This window comes from Manacus candei, unplaced genomic scaffold, assembly GCF_025592945.1.
Source record: "Manacus candei isolate 608988 ecotype Guabito, Panama unplaced genomic scaffold, ASM2559294v1 h1tg000027l, whole genome shotgun sequence".
NCBI lineage: Eukaryota > Metazoa > Chordata > Aves > Passeriformes > Pipridae > Manacus > Manacus candei.
The window spans coordinates 1,152,130-1,177,976 of record NW_026138075.1 but is presented as its reverse complement, the minus strand read 5'-3'; the positions used below and the strand labels follow the sequence as shown (position 1 = coordinate 1,177,976).

General features: G+C 41.6%; 1 protein-coding gene across 1 annotated transcript in view; it reads right to left on the bottom strand.

Moving 5' to 3' along the window:
• The window catches only part of SNX30 (sorting nexin family member 30), a 50,577-nt gene that overhangs the window by 7,433 nt on the left and 17,297 nt on the right, over positions 1-25,847 (bottom strand). Inside the window, exons 2-8 of the mRNA XM_051789443.1 lie at positions 24,510-24,698; positions 17,842-17,952; positions 14,522-14,680; positions 11,934-12,129; positions 11,094-11,293; positions 5,480-5,566; positions 19-171 (exon numbers count right to left, since the gene is read on the bottom strand). Of these exons, the coding sequence (XP_051645403.1) occupies positions 19-171; positions 5,480-5,566; positions 11,094-11,293; positions 11,934-12,129; positions 14,522-14,680; positions 17,842-17,952; positions 24,510-24,698 (1,095 nt within the window). The remainder of the gene's footprint in view (positions 1-18; positions 172-5,479; positions 5,567-11,093; positions 11,294-11,933; positions 12,130-14,521; positions 14,681-17,841; positions 17,953-24,509; positions 24,699-25,847) is intronic.

Sequence of the window (25,847 nt, the reverse complement as noted above, 5' to 3'; positions counted from 1 at the left end):
TCCAACAGTGACACATACCTTCTCGTAGTACTGGATGTTTTTATCTGCCATCCCCATGAGTAGCTGCCTAAAGTCTTGTCTTTTGTTGTTCTGCCATCTCTCCATATCTGCTTTCAGGTCAGCATTGAAACATTCTACTCGGTCTTGACATTTCTCAACATCTGTGGGTACCTGCAGCAAAAGAAAAGAAGATTAAAACTGTCACTGAGTGCTAGATTGCTGAATTAGTTCAAACCTTACTGAGCAAAACCACAGAAGAAAAGGTAGGTTCACCGGGAGTTACCCTGAATAAACTCAGTTATGGCTGTGGGGAGACAAGCCACATTTCTGAACTAGAGAGGATATGAGATTGCTTGATTTGTTCTTTGCTGTTTGAGGTGGTGAGCATTTGTGCTTTCCATCTCCATGTCTGATATAGAGGCAAGTGGAGGAAGCACCTGCTAGAAGCACACGAAGAGGAAAAGCATTTGGTGTAAGTGCTGGGTACCTAGACTCAGTTCCAAGTGCTTAAACTGAGCAGCTTGGCTACAGCTCCACAGAAAACCTTACTCCTTCCCATTTTCAGCTGCACTAGGCACTTCCCAATTTACACCAGTGTGTATAATATAATCAACATTTAGGCTTATCCAGAAAGCTGGATAAGAAACCTAAGTGTTCTCTCTTAGGAACTGAAGAATAAAATTCCTAAGCCTCTAGTTTCTAGCTTCCACTTTTAACCTTACAGGCTGCCTTTCCTAACTGGAAAGCACTAGTGATCATCACTCTGGACTGGCTCATATACCTTTGGGCTCAACACTGGGCTCACAATCATACAAAAACAATGAGAGAAATGTTGAAGGACAGCCTATTGCAAATCAGGTAGAGATTTAAATGGATTATGACAGCAATCACTGGCCCAAAGTGCATGTACTTTAGGCCAACTAAGATGGTGTTCTTTGCTCATGTTTTAACTAACATCATGTTAGGCAATCATAGGAACAATTTACAAGTGCTTCTTCAAGCAAGAAGCCCATGAACACCTTTTTCTCCCTTCTCCTTATGCTGCATGGTCCACACAGAGAGGAATCCTGTAAAGACATGCAGACTAAGCCCATGACCTCAGAAGAGGAAACCCCTGCATAGTGGTACCAACACGAGAAGTAAACTTTTGCTCTGAAAGCTGTGACTTGCACAAAGGCAAGAGGAAAAATGAAGAACATTTGCATAACTTTTTACCTTCAGTAAACTCCCTTTTTCTCTGAAGGGTGTTAAGAGAAGGAAGAAGATGAACAGACTATGTAAGAAGCTTTTCATAGGTAACTACCGGAAGCTAGAGGTGTGCTACTACCTTGCAGTTTGGCAAGGTGGCCCATCTAGGCAGAAACATAACAACCGTGCTTCTCCAGGATGTAAGGATCACTGAAGTATTACATTGACTCAGAGAAGATCTTACATCTGTTCTCTAATAAAGCTGTTTGAGACACAGGAGTTCTTCATACCCATGGGATTTGAGTTCCCCTTTATTCAAACAACTGGACACTACAGGCAGCTTGGGAGTTAGTAGACAGCGTTTTCCCCCACCCTGTCTGAGCACTGCTGGCTATAGAACTCACACTGCTACAATTCCAGACAAAGTTCTCTCATAAGCTTCAGACAAGAACTACAAAGCCTATGGCTGGAAAGTTCAGATGATGCTCCCCTCAAGGCACGTATGCCTTGCATCTTAAGTACTCTGCTTAATGGGAAAGGCTAGGCTATCAAGAGAAAGGTTCATGAAGTCTGGAAGTCAAACCAAGTAAGATTTCCCAATGCAATTAAGTTAGCTTCTAAGCACTCACCAGCTTGCTGCTGCTTCTTCCAGAATCTGAAACCACAATGAAGCTATACAAAAATCTGTTTTTCTCCCAGCAAGTTCTCCTGCAGGTCAGACTGAGAGGGCTGTACGAATTTAAAGCTACAGGGACAACCCAGTGGTCAGCAAATGGGTCACATATGTTCTCATTAAGGAACAACAGCAATTAACTCCATGTAAGTCTCCGCAGGCATCCTTGTGATCCTCCTCATCCACTCCACATGAAAGCAGTGTCTGCACAACAGCAGTCCTGTTTAGGAGTGCCTTTCCTTACAAAACTGCGGCTTCCCAGAACATTATTTGCAACACAGTAGTTGAAACAAAATTTTAAGTTAATTAACAGGTTTTAAACACCTTATAAAGTGTTTAAACACTAGTGCAAAGACATCAATGCTGATGGTTTTATCTGCTTTTACCAGCAGAGACACTAAATACTAGCTAGCAACTAAGAGCTGGGCAGAAAGCAGACTGGACTTTGGGAACTTGCTACTTTCTTACCAATGTCTCTTCTCAGCTACTGGAATAGCTCAAAAACTCCACAAACCACAAAACCAACGTGATAACTGGTTTCAACTCCAACACACTCTTCAATGGCCCATGACTGTTTTAGTGAATCCATTTCAACTTATGAGAGATGCAGGCAAGAACTGAGTATAAAAGTGTATATTCAGGAGTCTGGTCACCTTACTACATGATAAGAAGTTCTACAAATATATCTAATCCTCTTCACATTAATTCTGTTCTCTCAAAAAACTAAGTGTGCCTCACATCTATAATTTTGTGTGGTCATGTACAGATGGCATGTCCACTTTAAAATTCTAGAGGATCAAGTAACAAATCATTCTGAAGCTGAAAAAATCCAGCATATATTAATATAAAATAATAGCATATGCTATTTCTACTTTCCTCATTCTCTGGAAATAGATAATGTTACAAGGCTTTTTTCCCCTCTGTAAATACATATGGTCAACTTCAAGTTCTGCAGTGTCAAATTTACTGTTTCCATAGACTAACACACTTCAAACCCTTGAGGCAGACAGAAGAAATTAGGTCATCAGAGGTGAACTTCATCTCACCAAAAGGAAACCACACCTCTCCTTCACTCCTGTCAGAGACTGAAACAGTTAATGCCTTACAAATTCTAAGATCACCAAAAGACTTTTACAAATTGAAAAGAAGCAGCTGCTCACCCAGAAAAGCCCACTCCTCCCTAAATACTGCCAAAGGACCTTCAGATCAGACAACTGGGTGCCATTGTCCAACTATCCTGGGTGCAGATGCATACCTGAAGCTACAAACTGGATTTCCAGATAAAGGAAGAGGTTAAGAAGAGGCAAATCCTGCAAGATGGGACAATCCCTCCTATCATGCCAATGTCCCCCCTTCACATGATAACTCTGTGCATCTAGCCTGGGCTATGCATCTCAAATGTCAGACCATGATGGACCAGGACTGATGCTGACACAACAGGCAACTGCAACTGTCTTAGAAGATGCAGAGACTCATTACATGTCCTGTGACACTATCAATTGTAAAACTCCCCAGCCTAGGGAGGTACAAGGTGTTCTCACCTGTGGTGGAAGTGTATAACTCATAACATCTCTGAGTTTGGTGGGAGGGCTTACCCCAGCCCCAATAGACCAAGACTCTCCCCTTCTGCAGCAGGTCACAACAACTGCATTTGTGGATTACTGCAAAATCAGCTCCAGCATGGGTCAGAAGTGGGTAAGCAGCACTTCACCACTGCACTTGCTAGAAACTGAAAGGCTGCAGACTCTGCACTAATACTGTGATGCTTCTGTTAAGCACCACAATCATTATGCTTTTGGTGTAAGCTCCAGCATTCTGAGCAGTACTTCCCAACAGACATTTACAGCAGCCCTACAAGCCTTCTGCGAGCTCTAAACAGATGATCTCAATGTGAGAATGACCTAATGACACGAGAAGAGCTTTGTGATGCCAGCCTGGGTATGTGCCCAGTGAGGCCTGGAATGCCCTCTAGTGGAAGAGATTATCAAACCCAGCGAGGCCTGGAATGCCCTCTAGTGGAAGAGATTACCAAGTAGCCATAGGCCCTCCTCTCATGATCCAAACCTAAGCTTTTTTTCCCCGTAAGATTTCGTCTGGGGTTATTTTACATAATTTCTACCAAATTGGCAAATACAAGGAACACAAATGTCATTCCACAATTGCAGCTCAAGACCCTCTGCCAGTTTTTAGTTTCCAGCAAGTCACAGCCAGGAGACCACATGGAATGTAAGAACGGTGCTAGGCACAGCGCTGAGCTACCAGCTCCTACAGACAAGGGCACTTCCTCCAGGCACAAAGGATCTGAAAACCATGAGATAATATTTTATGAACATGCAAGGAGTTCTATATAATTTGTTCAACTTCATCTTATAAATGACACAAAACTACTGACGTTACAAAAAAGGTAGAAGGAGTTGCCAAAAAATACACTTATACTCTGGAGAGGAGATGCAGCTCTTCAAAAATTCTCAAGACAGCTATTTAAGTGCTGCATTTTACACAATAATCCCACTGAGATATGAGATCCAAAGAAAGGCCTTTTAATAGGTGAGAGATTACCAAAGTTCAGCAATTCCACTGCAACAAGATCTTGATAAAGTCAAACACCTAAAAACCTCAACTGGCTTGCTGGATATGCTAGATTTAGTTCCCTCCATCCTAGAAACAACTTGTTAGAATACCTGCTTATACAAAGCTACACTGAGGAAGTAGAGCACATACCACAGCAGCCAGCAGTGGGGCAGGTAAAAGACCAAAATACAAGAACACTGTAAAACACCTAATACACCACTATTTGAAGTTCATGAGAGATGCAAGATCAGAAAAATACTAGTTTGCATTTCTATGCTCTCATCCTCTTTAGCTTCTTAGATTTAAAAATATTATGTGAACCCCCTGTAAGATTACTGTACAGTAGTCCTAATACTGGGAAGTTCTCCATTAGTTATTAATACAAATGTAAGGGGAACCAAAAACCTCCAAGCAGAGGAAGGGAACAAACCCTGTTGTCATCACCATTTAAACCTGCAGCCATTTAAGAAAAGTCTCTTGCACCCTGCTTCGTGCAGAAGCAGGTGTCAGCACAAGCATGTCAGTTCACAGCTTTGCTTCTGCATGGAGCCCAGCCAAAACCTGTCACCTAGTGACACTTGTTGTGTCTGTTCAGCATCACAGAAGTAGAGCTCCCTAGCAGAAGTGGCAAAATTTGCAGTCTTCCACAATCAAAACCAGTGTCCTAGAATAATACAGTTCCACAGTGCCAGGGATAGGACCTTAACTCAGCTAGCTGACATACTGCTAAGTCACCAGGGACTGTTCTACCACTGCTTCAGTCCCTGCTACTAAACACTCCAACCGATTACTGGCTGTTAAGGTGTTACAGAGTCACCCTGCTCTGAGAATTGTGGAAGATCAGAAGTTGCTAGACAAGTTATATACATTCATACCTAGGTCTTTATTTCACATCAGTTTGACAACAACAAACTTCTGTTCTGCTAGAAACTGCTCTCTATTGCAAAGAAGCCACCAGACCCAGAAAAAGCAAGTTCTGCTTCTCCATTCTTTTCAGGAGGTAGTGTGAGCGTAAGCTGGTTTTGTAGAGTAAGTTGGAGTGCTAACCTTTGGACGGTCTTCCTTTTTCAAGGCTACTGCTTCCAGTTTTGCTTCATACTCTGCTTGAACTTGGTCTCTCTTCTTCAACACATTCTGTGGGCAAGAGAAAAGACAGTTGTGAAAGAGATCCTCTCGATCCTTCCCCCAGCCTGCAAGAAACTCCAAAGTGATACAGGTTAAGTGCAAATTCAGTCCAAAGTCAGACTTTCAGATTTACTTTGCCCTATCTTACAGTATTTAGGGAGTAGTTTTTAATAACAAAGAGTACTTGCTCTCCAGAAGCTGGTAGGGTCAGATAAAATTCAACATTTGGACAAGCCATAGGCATGCAAGATAGAAGCTGCCATGAAACCACTAACATAATCCTGACTAAGTATTCATCAGTTCACCTATTATTACTTGAACAGGATATAAACAAAAGCATCAAAGTTGACAAGGACTCAGCTTTGATATCCTCAAGCAGCAGACAAGACAACAGCACTGGCAAGATACAGGAAAACCACCACAGAAGGTATTACATCTCCCTTTTCATTTACAAAGACTCTTCAGAATTCTTTATAGCAAGCTGTTACATTCTCATGTTAGAACAAAAGTAAGCTTTTATTTTAGATCAGTTTAGGGGGTTTGGTTGCTGATTTAATTTAAAAAAAAATGAAAATTACAAAAAGCACAATTTACATGAAAAGCAATAAACTGATCAAGAGAGTTTCACAAGCAGTAAACATGTTCTTGGTAGAGTACTCTGAGAATACAGAGCCAAAGACCTTGTACTACATCCACAAGAGCTCCACTAAGCCTGAACTTACTACTTCAGTCTTCACAAAGAACTAGTATTTTTTAATTACTCAATTGATGCAAAGTTATTATTAAAAATGCTCAGAGGGAAGTCAGCCAACACTCACTGCTGAGGCACCTGTAAATCTGCAACTCTCTTGCAGCTAGCTAACTTGGCCAATTCACATTTGAGTCTCCCCTGTTTTCACCCAGAAGGAATTACTCCATTAGGACGAAGTGATAACTAGTCATTTTAACAGTTTCTGATATGGCTAGTAAAGTAGGACTAGCCATGTCCACTGCTGCCTCCAGAAATCTGTTTTCAAAAGAGTAGTCAGATCTCTAAGAGCCAATCTAGCCAAGATCTGTTTCCTAATTAAATACAAATCCTGTATCTACTAATCATCATCTTCCCCCTCTTCCCTCTTAAGCCAAGAAAAGGTCAACAGTGTAGTTACTCTAGATGAGAGCCAGGAGTGTTGCAATCAACACTCCTATAAAAGCTCAATCAATGACAAATGGGAATAGCGCCCCATCCACAAAGTTACTACTAGTTTAGGCAACAAAAAGAGGGAAAACCTGAAAAATTCACCTTCAGCTCCTTAATCTTCCCTTTTGTCTCCACAGGGATGAATCAAGCATGCCACTGAATGTGTTTGCTTGACAAACCACAACATTCCCCTTCTTTCTGAAATGTATGCAACTATGTGGGATGGCCTTTAAGTGATTGAGGTTACCAGTGCAACAAAGGTCTGAGAGATTTAACAGGTATTTCTACTTTGTACTGCCACTTGAACCCGAGTCAGCTGAACTTTCTTCTCTGAAAAAACAGCCACCTCCAGCAATTGCATTCTGCCTTCAGAAGCCTGGAGTGCACGCAGGAAGCTGAACCTGTAGCAGGAATAGCCAATGATTAGCAACTAGAGGCAAATGATTCAAAGGACAGGTGTCTTGTTTCTTCTTAAGTGTTTATGTCCATCCACTGTGGACCATTAACAATATGCTTCTGAATACAGTTTTAAGTATCCAATACTGGTCGACCTGTGAGCGAAGAGAAAACTATTGCCCTCCCTTTCACTTGTACAAAGTTTTCCTCTGGCACCTCCAGGCAATCTCCTTTCAGTTGCAGATCAATGCACTAATGCTTTAGCAGCAGCTATGAAAAACTCTGCATCAAGTATCCCGAAACTTAACTGGTAGAAGTTTTGCATGGACTGTGCTAAGGTCTCAGAGACAAAAAAGTAAAAAAATAAATAAAAACCAAACAACAAACAAGCAAAAAAAATACAAACTCAAAAGAAATCAACACCAAACAGAAAAAAACTCATCTAGCACACTTCAGTTATTTCAGGACAGAACTAAATCGCTGCTCCCTGAACAAGAAAGACTTAGCTCAGTTTCAGCAAGGCAGGTCCTCCTCCATTTTGTATTTAGTTGAAACATTCCACCTTGGTCCATATTTCTAAAGAGCTTCAGGAGTTTGCCATCAGTCTTCTTTCTCAAATTTCAATTCCAAGCCTATTTGCACACCACATAGCTTCATACTGTGACTAGACCTCACAAGAGGATCTCTGTTCGCTGCCTGCCTTTACAGACACAGTTACCTATTAATCTAGTGCTTGCTTTAAACATGCATTAAAAGTAATGCCCAAACACACCACTGGAGATAGCATCACCTGATAAGCCAGTCTAGCAATGCTAAGCATACAGAGTTCATATAGGATTTTAATATCAGCCCTGGATTATGTAGAGCAGAGTCCATCCTCTGCACATTCCTCCCTGGGGAACACCAATGGACAGCAAAAAATGTGGCACCACATGTTTGCTGAAAAGGGCCTCACTGCACCAGAATTCGAGATGTCCTCTTGCCATGTCATAAAATCATAGAATACCAGGTTGGAAGGAACCTCAATAATCATCTGGTCCAACCTTTCTTGGCAAAAGCACAGTCTAGACAAGACAGCTCAGTTTGATCTTGTCCAGCTGGATCTTAGAAGTGTCCAGTGTTAGGGAATCCACCACTTCCCTGGGGAGATTATTCCAAAGGCTGTTTGTTCTCATTGTGAAAATTCTCCTAGCGTGTGCAATCAGAATGTCCCTGGGAGTAACCAGGGACATTCCCCTTGTGAAAAGGGAGCTTCCATCATCTTCGTAGTCACTCCTTAAATACTGGAACATGGTGATAAGATCTTCCCTAAGCCTTCTTTTTTCAAGGTTGAACAAACCCAGCTCTCTCAGCCTTTCCTCACATGGCAGGCTTCCCAGTCCCTTGATCATCTTTGTAGCCTTTCTCTGGACCCTCTTCAACTAATTCACTTTTTTTTTTGTACAGCAGGGACAGAAACTGAACACAGTATTGCAGGTGTGGCCTGAGAAGCACTGAGTAGAGTGAATAATTTGGAAAAGGTCTCTCCTAGACACTACCAGCACACAGTTTATCTCAAGCCTATACCACCAGCCTCTCCCCACTTTCACAAATATTTCAAACAAACCCAGAGACAGGGCTTCCCTCAAATCAGCCAATATTCGATTCAACCAGAACTACTGGGCTTTGCCCCCATATGTCCAGTTCTCTCAGGCTGTCCCCCTCAGGTACAACAATGCTCCTGACGACACTGAGGTCTCTTCACCTCTAACCTAGCAGTTCTTACTCTGAGGGACATTCAGCCAGCTAGAGACTGCTCTACAGATCAGGTTCTCATACCTACACCAGGGGTACAGTGTGCAACAGAGAAAGCTATCAAGGTTGCACTGAACTCCTAGTACCTAAAGACTTGCTGTCACCAAGTACCCTGTCCAAAAGATGTGGTTTGAAAGACCAAAACAGACTTTCATTTCACAAGTAGCCCTCACAGGAGCTGATGAAGACGACTGCACTAGTAGTGAAGAGGACAGTCCTTCCAGCAGAATGCCTCCTGCGTTCCAAGCATAACCTTCTTTTACAGTTACTTACTTAATGTTAACAGATTCTGCAAAGACAGTTCAGTAGCTGCTCACTGCAGAAACAGCAACAGACTGGTACTTTCTAGCAGAATAAAACTGAACTTCGTAGGATCTGAGAGAGTTCAGTTTTGCCATTTGAGAAGGAAGGAAAATAGGAACAGTCTGTCTTGGCTAACAGTAGATTTTATTCTTGATTTTCAAATTTTCAGACAGAGTAAAGCCAGTAGGATGCCCAAGCTGGACACTAAACAGCATAATCTTTTACGGCCCTAGAAAGTCAACAGTCTAAAATGTTTAAGCTAAAAAGCAAGGGTTTCTTCAGCTGAAGAGGTACTTTAGGTAGTTAAACAGCACTTACTACAGTCAGGCTACCTGCTGGCCTTTTAGAGCCCTTTTAGAATGGCACGGTCTCCAAGCCAACATGTAACTAGACACAAATTTTTAATGCTATTTTGCCTGTGGTAAGTGGTGCTTAACTGCCCAAAGTACCTCTTCAGCTAAAGAAACCATTGCTTTCTAGCTTAAAAAAATTTCCCCTCCTACATTTGTGAAAAGCACCTCTCACATATCAGCCTGACCCTTCAGATGCCATCTTTGGTAGGCCAAGGCATTTCTAGCATCAAAAGCCAGATGTTCTGAGTTAAAAGCTTTAATTACTAGACTCACACTGTTTATTTGTAAGCACATCCCACCCACCTCCACTTCCTACAGTCCCAACATCCTGAGACAAGGCTTCCTACAGCTCACACTGTTCCAGCAACACTTTGTTGTCAATAGACTCGTAAAGAAAATACATCTTGGTTATGCTGGAGTCAATACTGTAGTGACAAAAGTAAAGAGTATACTAAGGGAATTTGTGAAAAGCCTTCTGCAAGAACACTTCAGCTACTCAAGAGACATACAATTAAACACCTGAAGCTGGGAAAACAAAGCTGCAAATTATCTGTTTCAATTCTCAGTTTGAGAAGTATAGGATGAGACTAAGATTAAGAAAGAGAAGGTCTATCATATTCAGACTGTAAGTTTACAAGATCTGTAAAGGAGTGCATATCACAGCCTTGGCACAGTTGTTCCAAGTGGAAAGTCTTCAAAAGGAACTTGTCTGTTAGTACCCTATAGAGGGACAGCTAACACACATTGTACCATGGGCATATAGTGAAAGGTTCTAACAGACAAACTAAAGCCTTTGGTTTCATTTCTCAGTGCAGTTTACTCAGTAGTTCTTTCCCCCATTCAATGTGATTGATTACCAATGCTCCTTAACTTGAAGGGAATAAAACCCACATTAAAGTAATTTTATTACTTCTGCATAAGCATCAAATTCTTAAGAGAGATTAAGAGTCACAGAATACCACCTTTAAGCAGTTAGTTGGTATGCAGAACTTAACTTGACAACATCCTGTCTGGGTTTGGGGACAACAGAGGAAGCAGTGCCTGTCATTTGAACACGTGGTTCTGAAAGGAGGCACCCAACTCTGCTACATACAAGTGACAGAAGCTGCTAATGCTGTCTATTCTGTAGGGCCAGGCACTGACCTTGCAGTGAAGAGCTGAAGATGATTGACTTTCTGTGACTTCAAGGAAAGATTCTAGGCAGCCACAGGATGCCTCCTATAAAGTACTACCTGCCACTCTGACGAAGGAACAGCTCTCCAACACTTTGTGTGCACCCTTGCAATACTGACCTTAGCTTGACTGAATAGCAGAGCAGACCAATAATGCTATTTATGCTATTAAACAGACCTAGTTTTGTTTTGACTATGGAAACATCCTCCTAGTTAATGTATTATTTACTTCCACGCTTTTCCCACAGCATTTCTCGCTGTTAAAAAGAACAAACACGCTGATATATCATGCCAGGCAAACACAATGACAACGCTCTCTACCACAGGGCTCTCTCTACCTTCATTGACTCAGCATACAATATATATTCCCTAAGCACAGGTAGGAAGTCTTCTGTCATGTCTTCACTGAGTTCTTCAAGAGCCGTGCAACAATTTCCAATACAGGCAGACACCCCTTCCAGTGGCTCTGACAGCTCAACCTCCAGCCCTCCCCAGGTTGAATAAACAGGTCCATATTCTCGTAGTTCCACCAAGTATTCTGCAAGAAGCAGATGGAAAAATAGATTAACAGAGTAAGAGCAAGGCACAAAGATGCACAAACGCTGATACAAAACAGGAGAAATTTTACACCAAGTTTGACTAACATTAACCCTCAGAAGGAGTCAAGACTTGTGTTGTGTTGGCACCTTAACAGACAGAGCTCTATGGCTGCATGGGTGTCAGGTTCAAGTTGCCTCCTTCTTAGCTGGCCATTTCTACAGACCTCCAATACAGACTCTTGCACCTTTGCAGTAGTCGAAGTCAGTTTTTTAAACATATGTAAAACTTGGTTCTGCCAAGACAAGCTGTAAAGGTTATCTTCGTCTAGGAATTCCATCTGTACTCCTCCAGATGGAATGTACAGGTTTTTCCACCTTCCAAAAGTCTATCAAAAAATAACTCTAGTAAGACAGTAGGTTGGTATAAAAAGAGCAACTTTGGAGAGCTGGGATAAGATAAGAATACTGTGTTAAGCTTTGGGCTTGTTTTAGATCTGGAAGGGGCATTAGGTTTTGCTCTGTGTCTGACATTACAGACCAGAATCATCAATGCAAATTGTCTTGATCGATGCTATCAACTGGACTAAGAGACAGAACATTCAGACTGAAGTATTATGATAGAGCACCTTGTGTCCTTACCTAACTGTTCTTTGATGATCCGCTGTGCTATTCTGTCAATGGTACCAAGCTTTAGAGAGAATGTGTCTAGATAATCCCCAATGGCTGCAAACTCCAGTGGCCGACTTCTTAATTTGTAGCCTCCTGTAACATATTTGACAGATTCCCCCATCTTTGACAGCAATGCCATTCCTTGCTTTTTGTAGGCATTAAGATCCTAGGAATTAAAAAACAAAACAGAGCATGTTTATAAATATTTCACTTCCACATTGGAAGATTAATGCAATGAAGTCAAGATCAAATCTTGTGAAGGCAAGAGATTACATATGACATAAGGCTCGCTTTGTACAAGCTGTACAGCTGAGCACAGCTTCAAAACTACCCCTAGATGGAGATAAACTATCCAGGAGAATGGTATGAAGTCCAGTACAAATAACTAAGTAGTTCAACTTTGCACATGGCCAGACTTGCCCATGTTCCTGTACTGCCACCAGGGAAGTAGCCACATTAACAGCTCTGGTCCACCAAAACAGCTCATATCATTCATCCACACATACTTCTAAGCTATAGCCCACAGCACTGGTATTATGCAAATGCACCAGCTGGCTCTGATGACCCAGTACAGAGCTACATACCGTATGCCCATTCAGTAACCAGCCCCCTCACACCAGCTGTGTGGTCAGATAGGAGCAGGCAAACACTGTACACAGAAAAAGTACAGCAAGACAGACTGCAGCTCAGGCTGGGTCAGATGTAGCTACATTACCTGCACAGAAAGTCTGAGCTTCCTTACTACCGTTTCACACATTTGCACAAACAAACATTCAGATAACCTATGCTAACAAGGCTGTTTGCCTACAATCTTCAAGGGATTTCACCTTAACAGTACATCAGAAAAAAATGGTTTTAGTGAGTAAAAACGCTGTCCACTTTGCATGGACTGACTCCTTCCAGCAGGGGTCAGCATTCAACATCTCAAAACAGGAGTTGTAACTAGGTTATCCTATAAGCCTGCGGAAGAGATGCGTTCAAACCAAGTAGACCTACAGAGGTCAAGAATTCAGACATGCTAATATGGACTACACTAAAAGCCTTCTTTTAAAAAAAAGAGAAAAAACCCACCAAAAACAAACAAACAAACAAAACACAAAACAAAACAAAAAAAACCACACCAAAACCCAAACAAAACCAGTAGCTATCTTCAGAACATGTACTATGGTATTCTTTCCAAGTACTTAACATAAGTCAAACATAGGTCTGATTAGGAGAACCTGACATCTTAGCAGCTACTATAATTTTAACTTATGTTTGCATTTAAATGCAGTAGTTCCTTGACTCCTGCTTTCCATATGACCTAAGCACTACCTGCAAGCAGGCACCAGAAAAAGATCCTTGAACTCAAAATTACTCACTCACTCTCTCAAGCATTCTGGTCTGTTACTGGTTCAAGCAGGGAACCTGAAAAAAGCCTGGTTTCTCTTTTTCAACCAGGAGGTGATCTTATGACTTTCTGTAGTAACTAAAGTCTGGAGTCCTAGCACACTGAACTGACACCTCACTGTTCCAACAGAGCAAGTTCAAACACTAGAGACTGTCACAAGAACACGTGCCTTGTCCTCCCACCTCCCAGCATGCTCTGTTGTCTCTAGGCAAGCTCTGCTCAGAGCTGAGAACAAAGCCCTTGACATTCGTTTTACAGGGGCAGGAGAAGACTAAGCAGCTCAGAAAGCTGCATCATGCTTGGACAGCTGAAAAGAAGAACACAGTTACCTGACATTTAACTATCACGATGCTAAACAAATTCTGCATTTCTGGCTTATTTCAGCAGTTAAGTTCATCATGGAGGTGAAATAAAAGAGCACTGGAGATTGATTCTCACACTAACAGCAGGGAGAGCATGAGCCTGAGGTGAGCTCAAATTAAACACCATATTTGAGTGAGCTAGATTAATGTGATATTGGAAAGATGTGCTTTTATACCCCTCCTCACCTATCCGGTCAAACCCAAGCATAACCGCAGGCCTTCAGTCTCATTTGAAATGCAGTTCTAAAGAAAGCCAAAGAAAATTGCACCACTGCTGCATGAGTCATGCAGAAGATGAGCATGAAATTGTTGACTGAGAACAAATGAGAATGAGGCCTCCATGCTTAGTTTTGAGGGCACCAAGTGCAAGCAGTATAAAAAGCACAGACAAAAAAAAAAAGCCAAGAAATTTGCAAGCTTTTGTGCAAGAGAGACCCCTCTTTCTCCCCGGCTTCCCTCCTCCCCAGAAAAGGATTTTGAAGTCTACAATTTTCTAAATTTTGAACATCTTTGGCATAATAGGAGTATGTTCTAGGCACACAGCTACAAAACAAGCAAGTCTGGAGAATTTGTCCATCTGCAGACCAGATTCCTCTTCCCTCCAAGCAAAGGGAATCCACTCAGTTGTCAGGGATCCGTCACACACAATATTCAGGGTTCCCAGCAACTCCCTGGTATTTTAGGGGAAGTTCTGATCTGCACATCTAGTTTTATTAATGCCTTTTTACCTTCACTTCAGAAGTGACTGCAAAGGTTCCTGGTTTTTTGTCCCTGTCAAGGACTGTGTTTGCAAGTTACTGGCTTACCTTGGCTGTGAGAAAGACGTTGAAGTGCTCATTGAAAGAAAGCACTGGGTGATCAGTTATTCTCTTCAAGAACTTGTCTAATGCTTTCCTCCTTGTCTCCACGAACTCTTCAGAAAAGCGATCAACAACACCCTTCACCACAAATTTCTCAGGAAGAGGCTGTCAGAGATAAGCAAAATGCACAAGATTCAAAAGATCAAAAACTTGCTTCTGCTATTTGGAAATAAAGCAATCAAGCATCAGTCTTAACAGGAACTGAAATGCTGTGTTTGCTAACAGGAACTAAAACATTGCATTTGCTAACAGGAAGCATCCATCAGATGGGATGAGAGTCATGCTCGGAATTATCTTTTAGTTGGTCTAGTTTAATGCTAGCAATTCTACTGAGTGGCTTCAGCTAAGAGTCACACCAGGGAAGCCCATACAGTACTCACACAAAGTACTTGTAGCATAGCTTAGATTGTTCCCCCTACTGCTATCTGTGTTCAAGATCCAGCTCTAAAGAGATGTCAGAAGAGCTACACACTATTCACAACAGCAGCGTGCACACCCCCCACCACCCAATGCTAAGGCAAGGCTGCCTAGAGCAGATAAACTCAGAAAATTTGACAGTTCTATTTACTCTCCCCTCTCCTTCTCTGAACAATTTAGAGCTTTTGAATAGGGCCCTCCTGTAAAAGGCTGATAATGTTAGTGAGAGCACCACATTGAGCAGAGACAGACCAGCAGGCTTGACACAGCAAGTGTCTGAGTAGTCCAGGCTGGATCCTTTCTGAAGTACAGGCATACCTGGTCACCTCTCAGAGACAACTTTCCTGAGTATGCTTCTGTAAGTGACAAAGGTCTGACAACATATCCACTCTTGTATCTTACTACTTTGAGTCCATCCGTTCTTTTCTGCAGTTCAGCTTAACATATGAGGCTGTCTCCAGACTTGCTAGTTATACAGTCCCTCCTGTTACACTTAAATGACAGACTTCAAAGTACCACTTCAGATGGAAGATAACTTTAAGCTTAAGAGTGGTTCTACCATTAGATCTGCTTTTGTTCTATCCAGACAGCATGGAATTTAAGATTAGCATCAGTTTTTAAACTGTGCTTTGCCTTTCACTCTCTGTGAAGCAGTCCATCCAGACAATCTGCTTACTCTTAGGCTAGCAATGACACTCATTTTCACCCAATTCAGGAAATAGGATTCTCCTCTGCAAAGAGTCTGTCATCTAAAATCTGTGACAAAAATAATTCAAGAAAAAAGAAAATCTGCATACGCATCCTTTCGCACCATATCCCAGATGATGCGGGACGTATATGAAGATGGTACCTGCTGAAAAGCACAGCCAGCATGATTTAGCTGCAACACAGCTGAATGTATTTTAATTAAGACTTATCTTATTATGCTTAGCATTCAGATCAATCATGCTAATTAAACCATTGTAAGGCATACTATCATTAGACTTCAGAAGTATAGTGCTTAGTGCATTAGTTTCCAGGTAGGAAGGAACTCTGTTCCTTTGCTTTGTAAATTTTAGCTGGGACTATAGGAAGTCACTACCTCAGCACCATATGCAGGAAGAAAAGGACAAACTGAAAGACTAGTTTAAAGAATCCTAGTTCAACCAAACACATTCAGTGTGGCACTGAATAACCACTAATGTTTGAGCATTTGAGACCCACAGAAGAGTGCACCTCTATTACAAAGCCTTCTACCATTTAACCTGGTTTCAGCTACAGCAGCAGTTACAGTCCTTTCGATTTTAGGCCTTTGGAGGTCCATCCCAAGTAGTCAGTACACACAGCTAGTAACCAACATCCTGTTTTAACTGTGTGTGTAAATTATCTACCTTATTGTCTTCCACATTAATAGTCTATTTTTCCCTACTGAGATACACATGGACAGAGTTCACTGCAGTCAGAAATGTCTTCAAGTATCCAATAGGGCAGCACATGCTTATACCTCCAGATTTTCTAGAAGAAAGGTACTTAAGACACCTCCTTACTCTGCAGCCAGTTCACATCCAGTATTAGAGCTACTCATGCCAAATTTGCTGTTCTGCGTGCAACGAATTCCAGGTCACGGCAAAGCAGCTTGATTCCCTGACTGACTCACCTTCTGCTACTAGACTATTATTTATTGCCTTGCAGCCTTCAGGTAGGACTGGCAGTTTGTTAGCATACTCAAGAATCTGTAAAACTTAACTGCAATAGTTCCAGCTGTTCAGAGAACAGGAAGCAAGAAAAGACGGTATGAGCAGCTAACATATTGCATGTCTCCATCTTAGTCTCCCAAGCTCACTCTTTCTTTTCCCTACTCCTCAGTAAGCATATTTGCTGCCAGTTAGTGGTGTCACAGGATATTATAAAGTACTCCTTATCTTTGAGAGAATCAGCTATTATTTCACTTGGAGGCGAGTCCCAGAGTAATTAAGGACTTAAATAGTACTCTAAGCCAGAGCAACCTAACTGAATACTTCTCACACAGCCTAGTCCTTGCTGAGGGAGGGAGACCAGAGAAAATGCCACCACACCACTCACCTCAGTCCTAGATGGGCAAGCAAAAGTATGCCACTAGCATTGCTATTTCCTGACAATTCCCCTCCAATGAGCCTTTTTTAATTTCTTTGTTCAAAAGAGCTGAAAGCAGTGATCTCACAGGTTTGCTACCTATTCACTTCTTCTACAGCACAAAAAACATATCAATAAGGTAGTATCAACCTCTTCACATCAAATAAGGTGGTCAGATTGCCGGTTTCAGTAAAAAGGGGTGCAGTAGTTTAGCTAATCTCGTTAATAAACTTCTGCCTACTGAAAGCATGCAATAGCTACCAAGCCAGAGGCTGAGGTTTCTAAATCTGTGCTATCAAATGTCAGCCCTATTAAGTGCTAGCACAAACAGTTTTAAATTGCTCTGTAAAACCAGCTCAAAAGGCCATCTTGAAAACCAACTAAGAATGTGAAGTACCTGTGTGGCTTTTCATAATCCTCAGCTGCTCTGAAATATAGAAGTAAAAACTGAGCAAACAGATGAAGTGCATTCCATTTATGTCACAACAAATTTAGTCACCACACATATTGCCCTACAGGAGGCTGCCAAAGCTAACCTCTCAGGTGTGCCACCCCAGAAAAGTCTTAAGCTTCATAATCAGTCAAGAATGGGAAGCTCTTCCCACTCCACTGTAAGACAATAAAGTACCATATTTAAATCTAAATACTCAAAGAGAATGAAGTACTGTTTTTAAAATCTAGAGACAAATCACCCAAATATCACCCTTGAAGACAAATGTAGAACTGTCCTTAATAGCAGATTCTTGGTTACTACCTACGGGAATGAGATGCGTTGGCTGAGACTCTTCCAGCTTGTTTCTCAACCAGTCGAAGTCTTGGTACCGCCGACGGACAGAATACTCCGGCAAATCAAACTCTGCTCGTGTAGTCTGGAAAAGAACAGAATACACTTAGTGTACACCAAACCTCTCACCTCAGAGATTAGCAGCAAATGCAGTACAGCCACCCCCAGCAAGGGTGAAGCCAGACAAGCCTTGCAGGGGGTCTTCATCCCCAAAATTGTGCAGCCAGCATAAGAAAAAGATCCTCCAGACTTTCAAGCAGTGGAAATGCCAGCAATACGAAAAATGATTACTTCAAGCTGATGTGTTAAGATCTTGTTGTACTTCTTTACATGTTCTGCTCAGATAAACTTTACGGGACAAGTCTGTAGAGCAGATAGAACCACATCACTCTCTTGGCAGTTACAAGATTGCAAGGAAGACTGTGTGAGATATTCGTTCCCAGAAGATTACTTTAACTATCAAGACCTAAAAGCAAAGATATTTATTGACTTTGTTTATTCTACGACATGAATTATCCACAGATGAGAAAGCATTTCACTACTGCCCTGTGTCAAGCAATGGGCTTATCACACTCCTTCAAATCTAAAAGATTAGAACATAAACCACTGCGAGGTTTGATGAAGGACGATTTTTGTTGGTTTCCAAGAGGAAGAAACCAGCCTGTTTACATTAAGTTTGTGTATGCCTGATTAGTACATTAGTAAATATAATAGTACATTAAAATAAATCTTTTGAAGTTTTATTCTTTAGGGCAAGAAGTCAAAGTTGTCATTATAAGTTTGAGGAAAAAAGTAAGCATACAGAGAAACTGCTGGCAAGTGTTTTATCCAGTCCTTGAGCAGTCCATAGTCTGGAAGGCTGACTTCGTGGGGCTGCTTGCCCAGCAAATACTGTAAGCATAAAAGCACTCTCAGTGAAACTGCATATCAACTAGGAGCATCTGCTAAAGAGCCTGGCAGCAGTAGCCCTGATTAGAATGTAGATGGTCCTTATTGTTATGTCCCATACAGAAGTATACTTAAGTTACTTGCAGCATCAAGACCATCTTGCAATGAATAGTCTGTACACTATAGGTCTACACTGAGACACCAAAACCAGCACATTCTGGGGAACACACCAGCAACTGCAGCTTTGAACAAGCTTTGAGACCAGCATTTGGTTTTGCTACTCCTATCCACTACAATTGCCTGATAAATTCCAGCAGACACTCGGCATTTACTTCCAGACTGAGAGCAACTGCCACATATTTGCAGAAAGTCAAATAGCAGATTTTAAATGCAATCCATCTCTTCACTTGCTTTCTCAGTAGCTCCAACTCTCCAGTTACTGTACTTTACTCCCACCAATCACCACTAGAGATCCTGTATGAGTTCTAGACCAGAAATCTCTTTCTAGGGGGAAGTTGGCAGCCTTAACACACTAGTAACAGCACGGCAGCTCTAGTACATTATAAACAGCATGCTAATGTGTTATTACCTATGTTATTACCTTCTAGAAGAGGAAGGCATAAGAGACAGAAAAGAAGAAATCACGATAAGCTCCTCCCTCCTTTGACCTACTAGCTACGGTTAAGCGATATACAGGTTAGTCCTTGGACTAACATAACAAACGCTCACCAATGGTGCAGTTGTGGTTGTGATGAGGGGCTACCAAGATGTAGATATCCACTGCAGATTTGTGTTTTACTCAGCCACCCCTCAGAGTAACACCAGCTTATTTACTAATGTGTTAGAGTGCCACACTAGAAATTAAACTTCTAAGACTTCATATGAATCATTTTCACTTGTTTTGAGTAACAGAGTGAATGGCATTAGGGTGAAACAAGATAATTCATGCACATACAGACAGCCCTCATCAGCCAGTGGTGTTCACTGCATTATTCTCTTAATTGGGCAGCTGTACCTTTGCCTTGCACCCTGAAATGAAAAAAAAAATGGGGGGGAGGGGAGAGTAATTATTTAGAAGAAGGGATAGCTTTTGTGAACTGGTAGTCACTGCCCAAAAGCCTCTTAAAAGAGACCTGACAGTGAATGGACAAGAATGAGAATGACTACACACTGCAGTACCTTATCATGTAGCATGAGGATGAAGGTAAAGACTCCCATCTGTTAGCACTGAGAACCTTATTAACCAGTATTCTGCTAACAGTTAAGGAAATCTGTAGAGGTACTCTCTAGGAGTAGGAAAGCAGGGTAAGTTCCAGGGCACAAACTTCACATTAGTTACTGTGTACCTCTAGCAAACTGGTCCTACTGCCTCTACTTCACAAGCAGAATTGCAAAGTTTTCCATATATCCAGTTCTGTTCCTCAGAGGGGGGCAGATGAAAATACAGCAACACCATAATTTCAAGTTTTTACTGTACAGACTGTCAAATCTAGACAGTAAATAAGCTTTTCAAAGATTATTTGGACAGAACATAAAGGCCCTTCAAGGTTTTAATGACACCTCACTAACGCTGAAAGTATCTGGATCTCAGATCAAACCTTTATTAGCTTAGCACAAGTAATTTTTTCCAGACTGCACACAAAAGGGAGGAGGGTCTTGCCACCATCCAGGGACAATGCTGAAGAACACATTCAGTGCAAATAGCTCCAGGTGCAGCTACAGCCACAGCTGCAGGTTGAGCTCTGAGTGGTAGGAGCACCAGGCAACAGGCTGTGAACTGGCACCAAACTTTACACAACAAAGGGCCTGGGGACCTGTGGCCCAGCCAGGGGACCAGACACAGAGACACAGCAGGGGCCACTGACCCCGAGGATTTCACACGTGTAGACTGTGAAGGTATAAAAGACCAGAGTTCCTTAGTTCTGGGTCCGTCCTCAGAGGCACCAGCTCGAGCTGTTATTTTATTATTGCACCATGATTAAACTGTTTTAAGGATCCAGACGTCTGAGACTCAGCTATGGGAAACTTGGGGCCAAACTGGTACAGAAAACTTGGTCTGACTGTGTGAGTGTGGGGTGCCTACATGGGAAGGGGTTTGGTTCCAGCTCAAGTGGATCAAGCGTGACTGCCAGAATGGCTCCTGGATAGTCAGACAGAGAAGTTTCCTTAACAGGCAGCAAGTGAAATGTCTATGTTTTTGACACAGTTAAACTCCTCCTGCTTCCTTAGTGGGATTGGATTCATAAATCTCATGTCACAAGGACATATGTCTCTGCCAAAGGAAGCTGAGAAACTTATATGGCAGACCTCACCATCCCAAAAAATAATGGGCAAGATATTTGCAGGATTTTATTGAAGATTCCAGCACAGTTCCACTAAGTCAGCACTGCAGCATTCTGGGCTCAGTTTTACTTGCTGGAAAGCAGGCAGTCTTACAGACACTTTTACCTCTGTTGCTGGAATAGTTTTGACTTGAGGCAGTATTAAGGCAATCACCAGGTCTCTGTCTTGTGTAAGATCCTTGTCGTTCCTGGAAGGAGTTAGGAGCCAAACCTAAAGCTAGTCTGTGATGATTATATGAAAGTACTTTTGTACCCTGGTTCTAGTCTCTTACTCACTAGACTCAATTGCAGATTTCCCTCCGTGTTACCATTTAAGTTTGGGGCAAAATCTTCAACTAGAAAACAGGACAATGGCAGAGAGTGGAAGGGAGCAGGGCTTGTTTTCTTAGTACTTCAGCATTACTTTTGCCTTGAATAGTTTAGCCTGTTTGAAAAAGAGAACCCATCCCCTTCACCTGCTCCTCTCTAGGAAATCAGGCTGTTTCATGTGCCCAAGTAATCTAACCAATGTATGCACTGGAAACATGCACAAGACTCCAATATTGATTGGTTTGAAAGACTCTCCCTTCAAGCCTGCAGAGCAACTGCATGACTGAGCAATGGCACTCAGCTATTCAGACCTCCATGGGAAAAGGCACAGAAGGTGGCCTTGCCATCCTAGAAAGCACAGTGAAAGTGAAGTTAGAAGTTAGAAGTAAGCTTACTTATGTTTCCCTCAGGAGATGTGACTATACAAGTGCAAGCTTCCTTTCCCCCCTCCCTCCTCGCAAAGATTCACTCAACTAAATCCCCTTAGAATGCACAGCAGTTTATGGGAAGAACACAAGGATGAATCATCAAGAACATCCAAGACACTTCAATCATCACAGTCAAGACCAATTAAGTTCCAGTGCAATTTCCACCCACCTTTATTGGTTTCACTAGTCTCCCTGTATAAGGAAACTGCTGTTAGCAAGAAGAAAACAGGATATGAAAGTGTCAAGACAGTCAGTTCTGAATCACTGTCCTTGTTAGTTTGAGGATTCCAATTACATTATTTTAATGTGTTTGTCCAGAAGACAGGCTGGGGAATGCTACCCTGGCTCTTACTAGGAAGCTGTGAAAATAAGGACACAAGCAAGATCAAGTAAAATCTTCAGTTTTCTTCTCAGCTCCTCTGCAAGCCACTGTTTTGTCCCTTCCTCAGTCACTACCACCTGCTGACAAAGGTATCAGCAGATGAAAAGTCTGGGCCATACTGCAAGACTTCTCTTTTTTTTTTGCTGTTACAATGAATACAAACAAGACTGTGGTCAGTCTTCACTCTTCCGCACGCTGGTGTCCTGTCACAGTCAGAAGCACATATTGCAGCATCAGCTTCCCCTCTTGCACCTCAGGCTGCTGCTTTTCAGTCTTCAGTATAACTCACTCTATGACCTTTATTTACCCAAACCTTTGAGGTTCCAGAAGCATTCTTCAGTGGAGAAAGAAAAACAGAACAGCCATCCCTGCCTCCTCATTCAGAGGCACCAGAGAGAGACTCTTTAGAGGTCCTGAACCCCTTTCCTGCAAGGCTGCAAGGGAGGTGTTGGGGTGGTTCCTCATCGCCCTCTACAGATTATTCCTGTGCAGCTTTTTTGCCATGTTTAATTAGTACTTTCAACTGCAATGTCTAATTGGCCAATTAGCTTGGCATCGAAGAAGCCTGGTTTGTAGGGCAAGAATGAGTTAGACCATTAATACTGCTAGTCTTCCTAGACAATGGTAGATAGTTCTAGAGGTTCTGACCTTAGAGATTAGCCAGAAGTGTACAATAATAATAAAACCAAAGAGGTGAGAATTTCATGCTGATTGAGAAGAATAAATCATGTGCAGTTTCATAATAGCATTGCAATGCTGTGATATAGCAGATTTATGCACTACAGTGAGATCCCAAATAAAACAAGTATTAACGGACGGGTAGGTAGATATGCAAAACAAGAAGTACAGGACGATTTTTTTTAATGTAAAAAAAAAAAAAAAAAGACACTGTTGGGTAATACATCTGACCTAAACACAGTAAATACCTTAGTCACATTCCAGAGTTCTGCTTTAAGAATGAAGGGAACCCTTGACCATAGGTTTCAAAGCATAGGAACATTATTTGGGTGCCACTATATACAGCTATTTTATACTGATGAAATAGTCAGTTCTTAATTTAAGAGAGAAACAATGTCAGCCAATTTTAGCCATTTGCCTGCGGACAGCTGCATCTCATTTTGTGAGATGCATCATTCCTTCTGATCAAGTAATAGTTGAAGGCTAAGTTGCTCCAAGTTAAAAAAAAACAAAACCAAGAAGACTTTCCCACAATACTACTTAGTATTTTTAGTCATTAAGATACAGTGTTTCTTGCAAAACTCTTAGAGCAAGAATGAATGACAGGACTGTGTTAAGTGTGCAGCAAGAGGTAGCTATTGTTTTAGAGAAACTACATTTTCTCACGTGCTGTCTGGAAATGGAACTTCAGAGTAGACATTTTGAAAAAAAGTTATTAGTGGCCTGTAAAGGCTTCCTCATCTCAAAGGAAAATATTCCCTCCAGTGTATACTGCCATCTAGGTAGGTCAGAAGAATGTTAATCTTTTTGGACAAGTGGATCAAGTATATTACCAGTGAAGTTAGTGAACACTTTTTGCTTTAGGTAACTACAAGTGCCCAAAACAGATGTCAGCGTCACCTACGAGCTGATGATAATGATCTAGTCAACAGAAATCAAGATTTCAGTTGTGAATGCAGTGGACTTTTCAGATCATTTGTCCTATTAATATAATAAGATTTCATTAATGATTGAACTACAACAGATGCTGAAAAAATCTCTAGCGTATTTCTTTTGGTAGGCAGGAGTGTTCTTAAACTACTTCAGTTTTACTGTCAGCTGTACAGCCTTCTGAACCAGAACTGCATGGAAGCCAGTTTACAGGTGAGGATCAAGATTATGATTTAGTTAAATGGCTGATAGAGGAACTGTGGTAAACACTTAAAGCAACAAGCTTAAAGCATTTCAGAAAAGGAGAGACACGAAAAGCAAGATGATTAACAGTGAATCAACAAGGCACATTCCCCTTAAGGGAACTCTAACCAAATGGGTGTCAGATTACTAAATGAACAAACTTTCAAGTTAATGAAAGAAACTGGCCTTGCAAGTTTACAAACAGTTCTATTTAGGACTCAGAAACAAAAAAATTTAAGCTGACACGTTAAAAGTTTTTTTGCAATTTCATACACTGGAGTAATTGTTCTGCTAAGAGAAGTCACATCTTCAACATATTCACAAGGTACCAAAAGACAGTAAGTTAGGATAAGAAAATACAATACAAGATATAAATATCCAGAAAAGGTCCTAAAATGATTCTACAAAGAACAAAGTACTAGGACAGAGAATTGCTCTGTACCTTTGTTGTAACCCTGTATGTGATATACGTCTCCATCGTGCACACATGTTTTTTGGGATCATCAACAGTAACAAAGAGGTCTCTAGTTTCCACATCCAAGTCATCATCCAGCTGCAATCTGTTAAGGAGAGATGAGGAGGAGGCTGGGCTAGAAGTGTCCACAGGTGTGCCATTAGGCAGACTAAGATCCTGTAAGAGAGGGAAAAAAAGGAAGTTTTTAATAAGTTTAACAGATTCAAGGGAAAGCACAGTATTTTCAAAGATGCCACTGTCAAGTTTCACCGACATATTATAAGGGTATTTACCCCAGGAGCTCCAAGGATCACCCTTTTCCAAGATACCTGAGCAATCCCCTAAGGTCTGGACTTTGACCATTAAGTTGTTCTACAAGTTGAAGAGAAAGCAAATTACCACCATTAACTCCCCTTAGTATGGCGCAACCGGCTTTCTATTCATAAGGAAGTAGAAATATTGCTGAACCAACACCTCCTGGTGAGACTGAACCAAATTAGACTCTGAAAACAAGTCAGCTAGGCAAATCAAGAGACCTACTTATAAGACAGGCTTCAGGTAAAGTGGCAACAGTTCAGTTGTCTGGAATGCAGTCAGCCTCTGGAGATTCCTACAGTAGAAGAAGGAGCTCAAACTTTCATCAGAGGCTTCCCATCTAGTCCATTAACATCCAAACACACTGACAGCAGTCAGAGCCTGAACTGCCATCACCACACTACAGGACAGTCACCGATCACACCCTTCTGCACCAGTGTCTAGGCACACCTCCCTTTTGGAGTTCTAATGAAAACACTACTTTTTCCTGGAAGAGGTCCTCATTCCCATCCTCTGCCTAAGGAAGACAAATGCTAGAAGATCCAGCAAGTGGCTATTTTAGGAAGACACATACAAAGGTTTAGGAAATCTGCAATTCCTTGAAATTGACTGGGAAGAAAGGGAAGGAAAAAAAAAAAGACCAACAAACAAACCCACCAAAAAAACCCCAAACACAAAAAAACCCCCACCAGCCTTATAGCTAACTTGATATATTTCCACACCTTCAAATCTCACACTTGAATACAGACCAACTACTCCATAACAGTGGTTACTCCACTTGCATAAATATCACAGAAACTTCACATGTTCTCTGCTCTGGTTTTGTAGCAGAGGGAGCCGACAGCATATGACAAGTTGTACAGCATGTAGGACGGGAACACCTGACAACAGTATTAAAAAGTCCTAAAGATCCGTGCCTCTCCTTTTCAGAGAAGACCGGATTTTTGTTTGTACCTTTTAACTAGTAGCACAGGAATAGATTTATCCACAGAGTGACTTCCCTTACTGCTA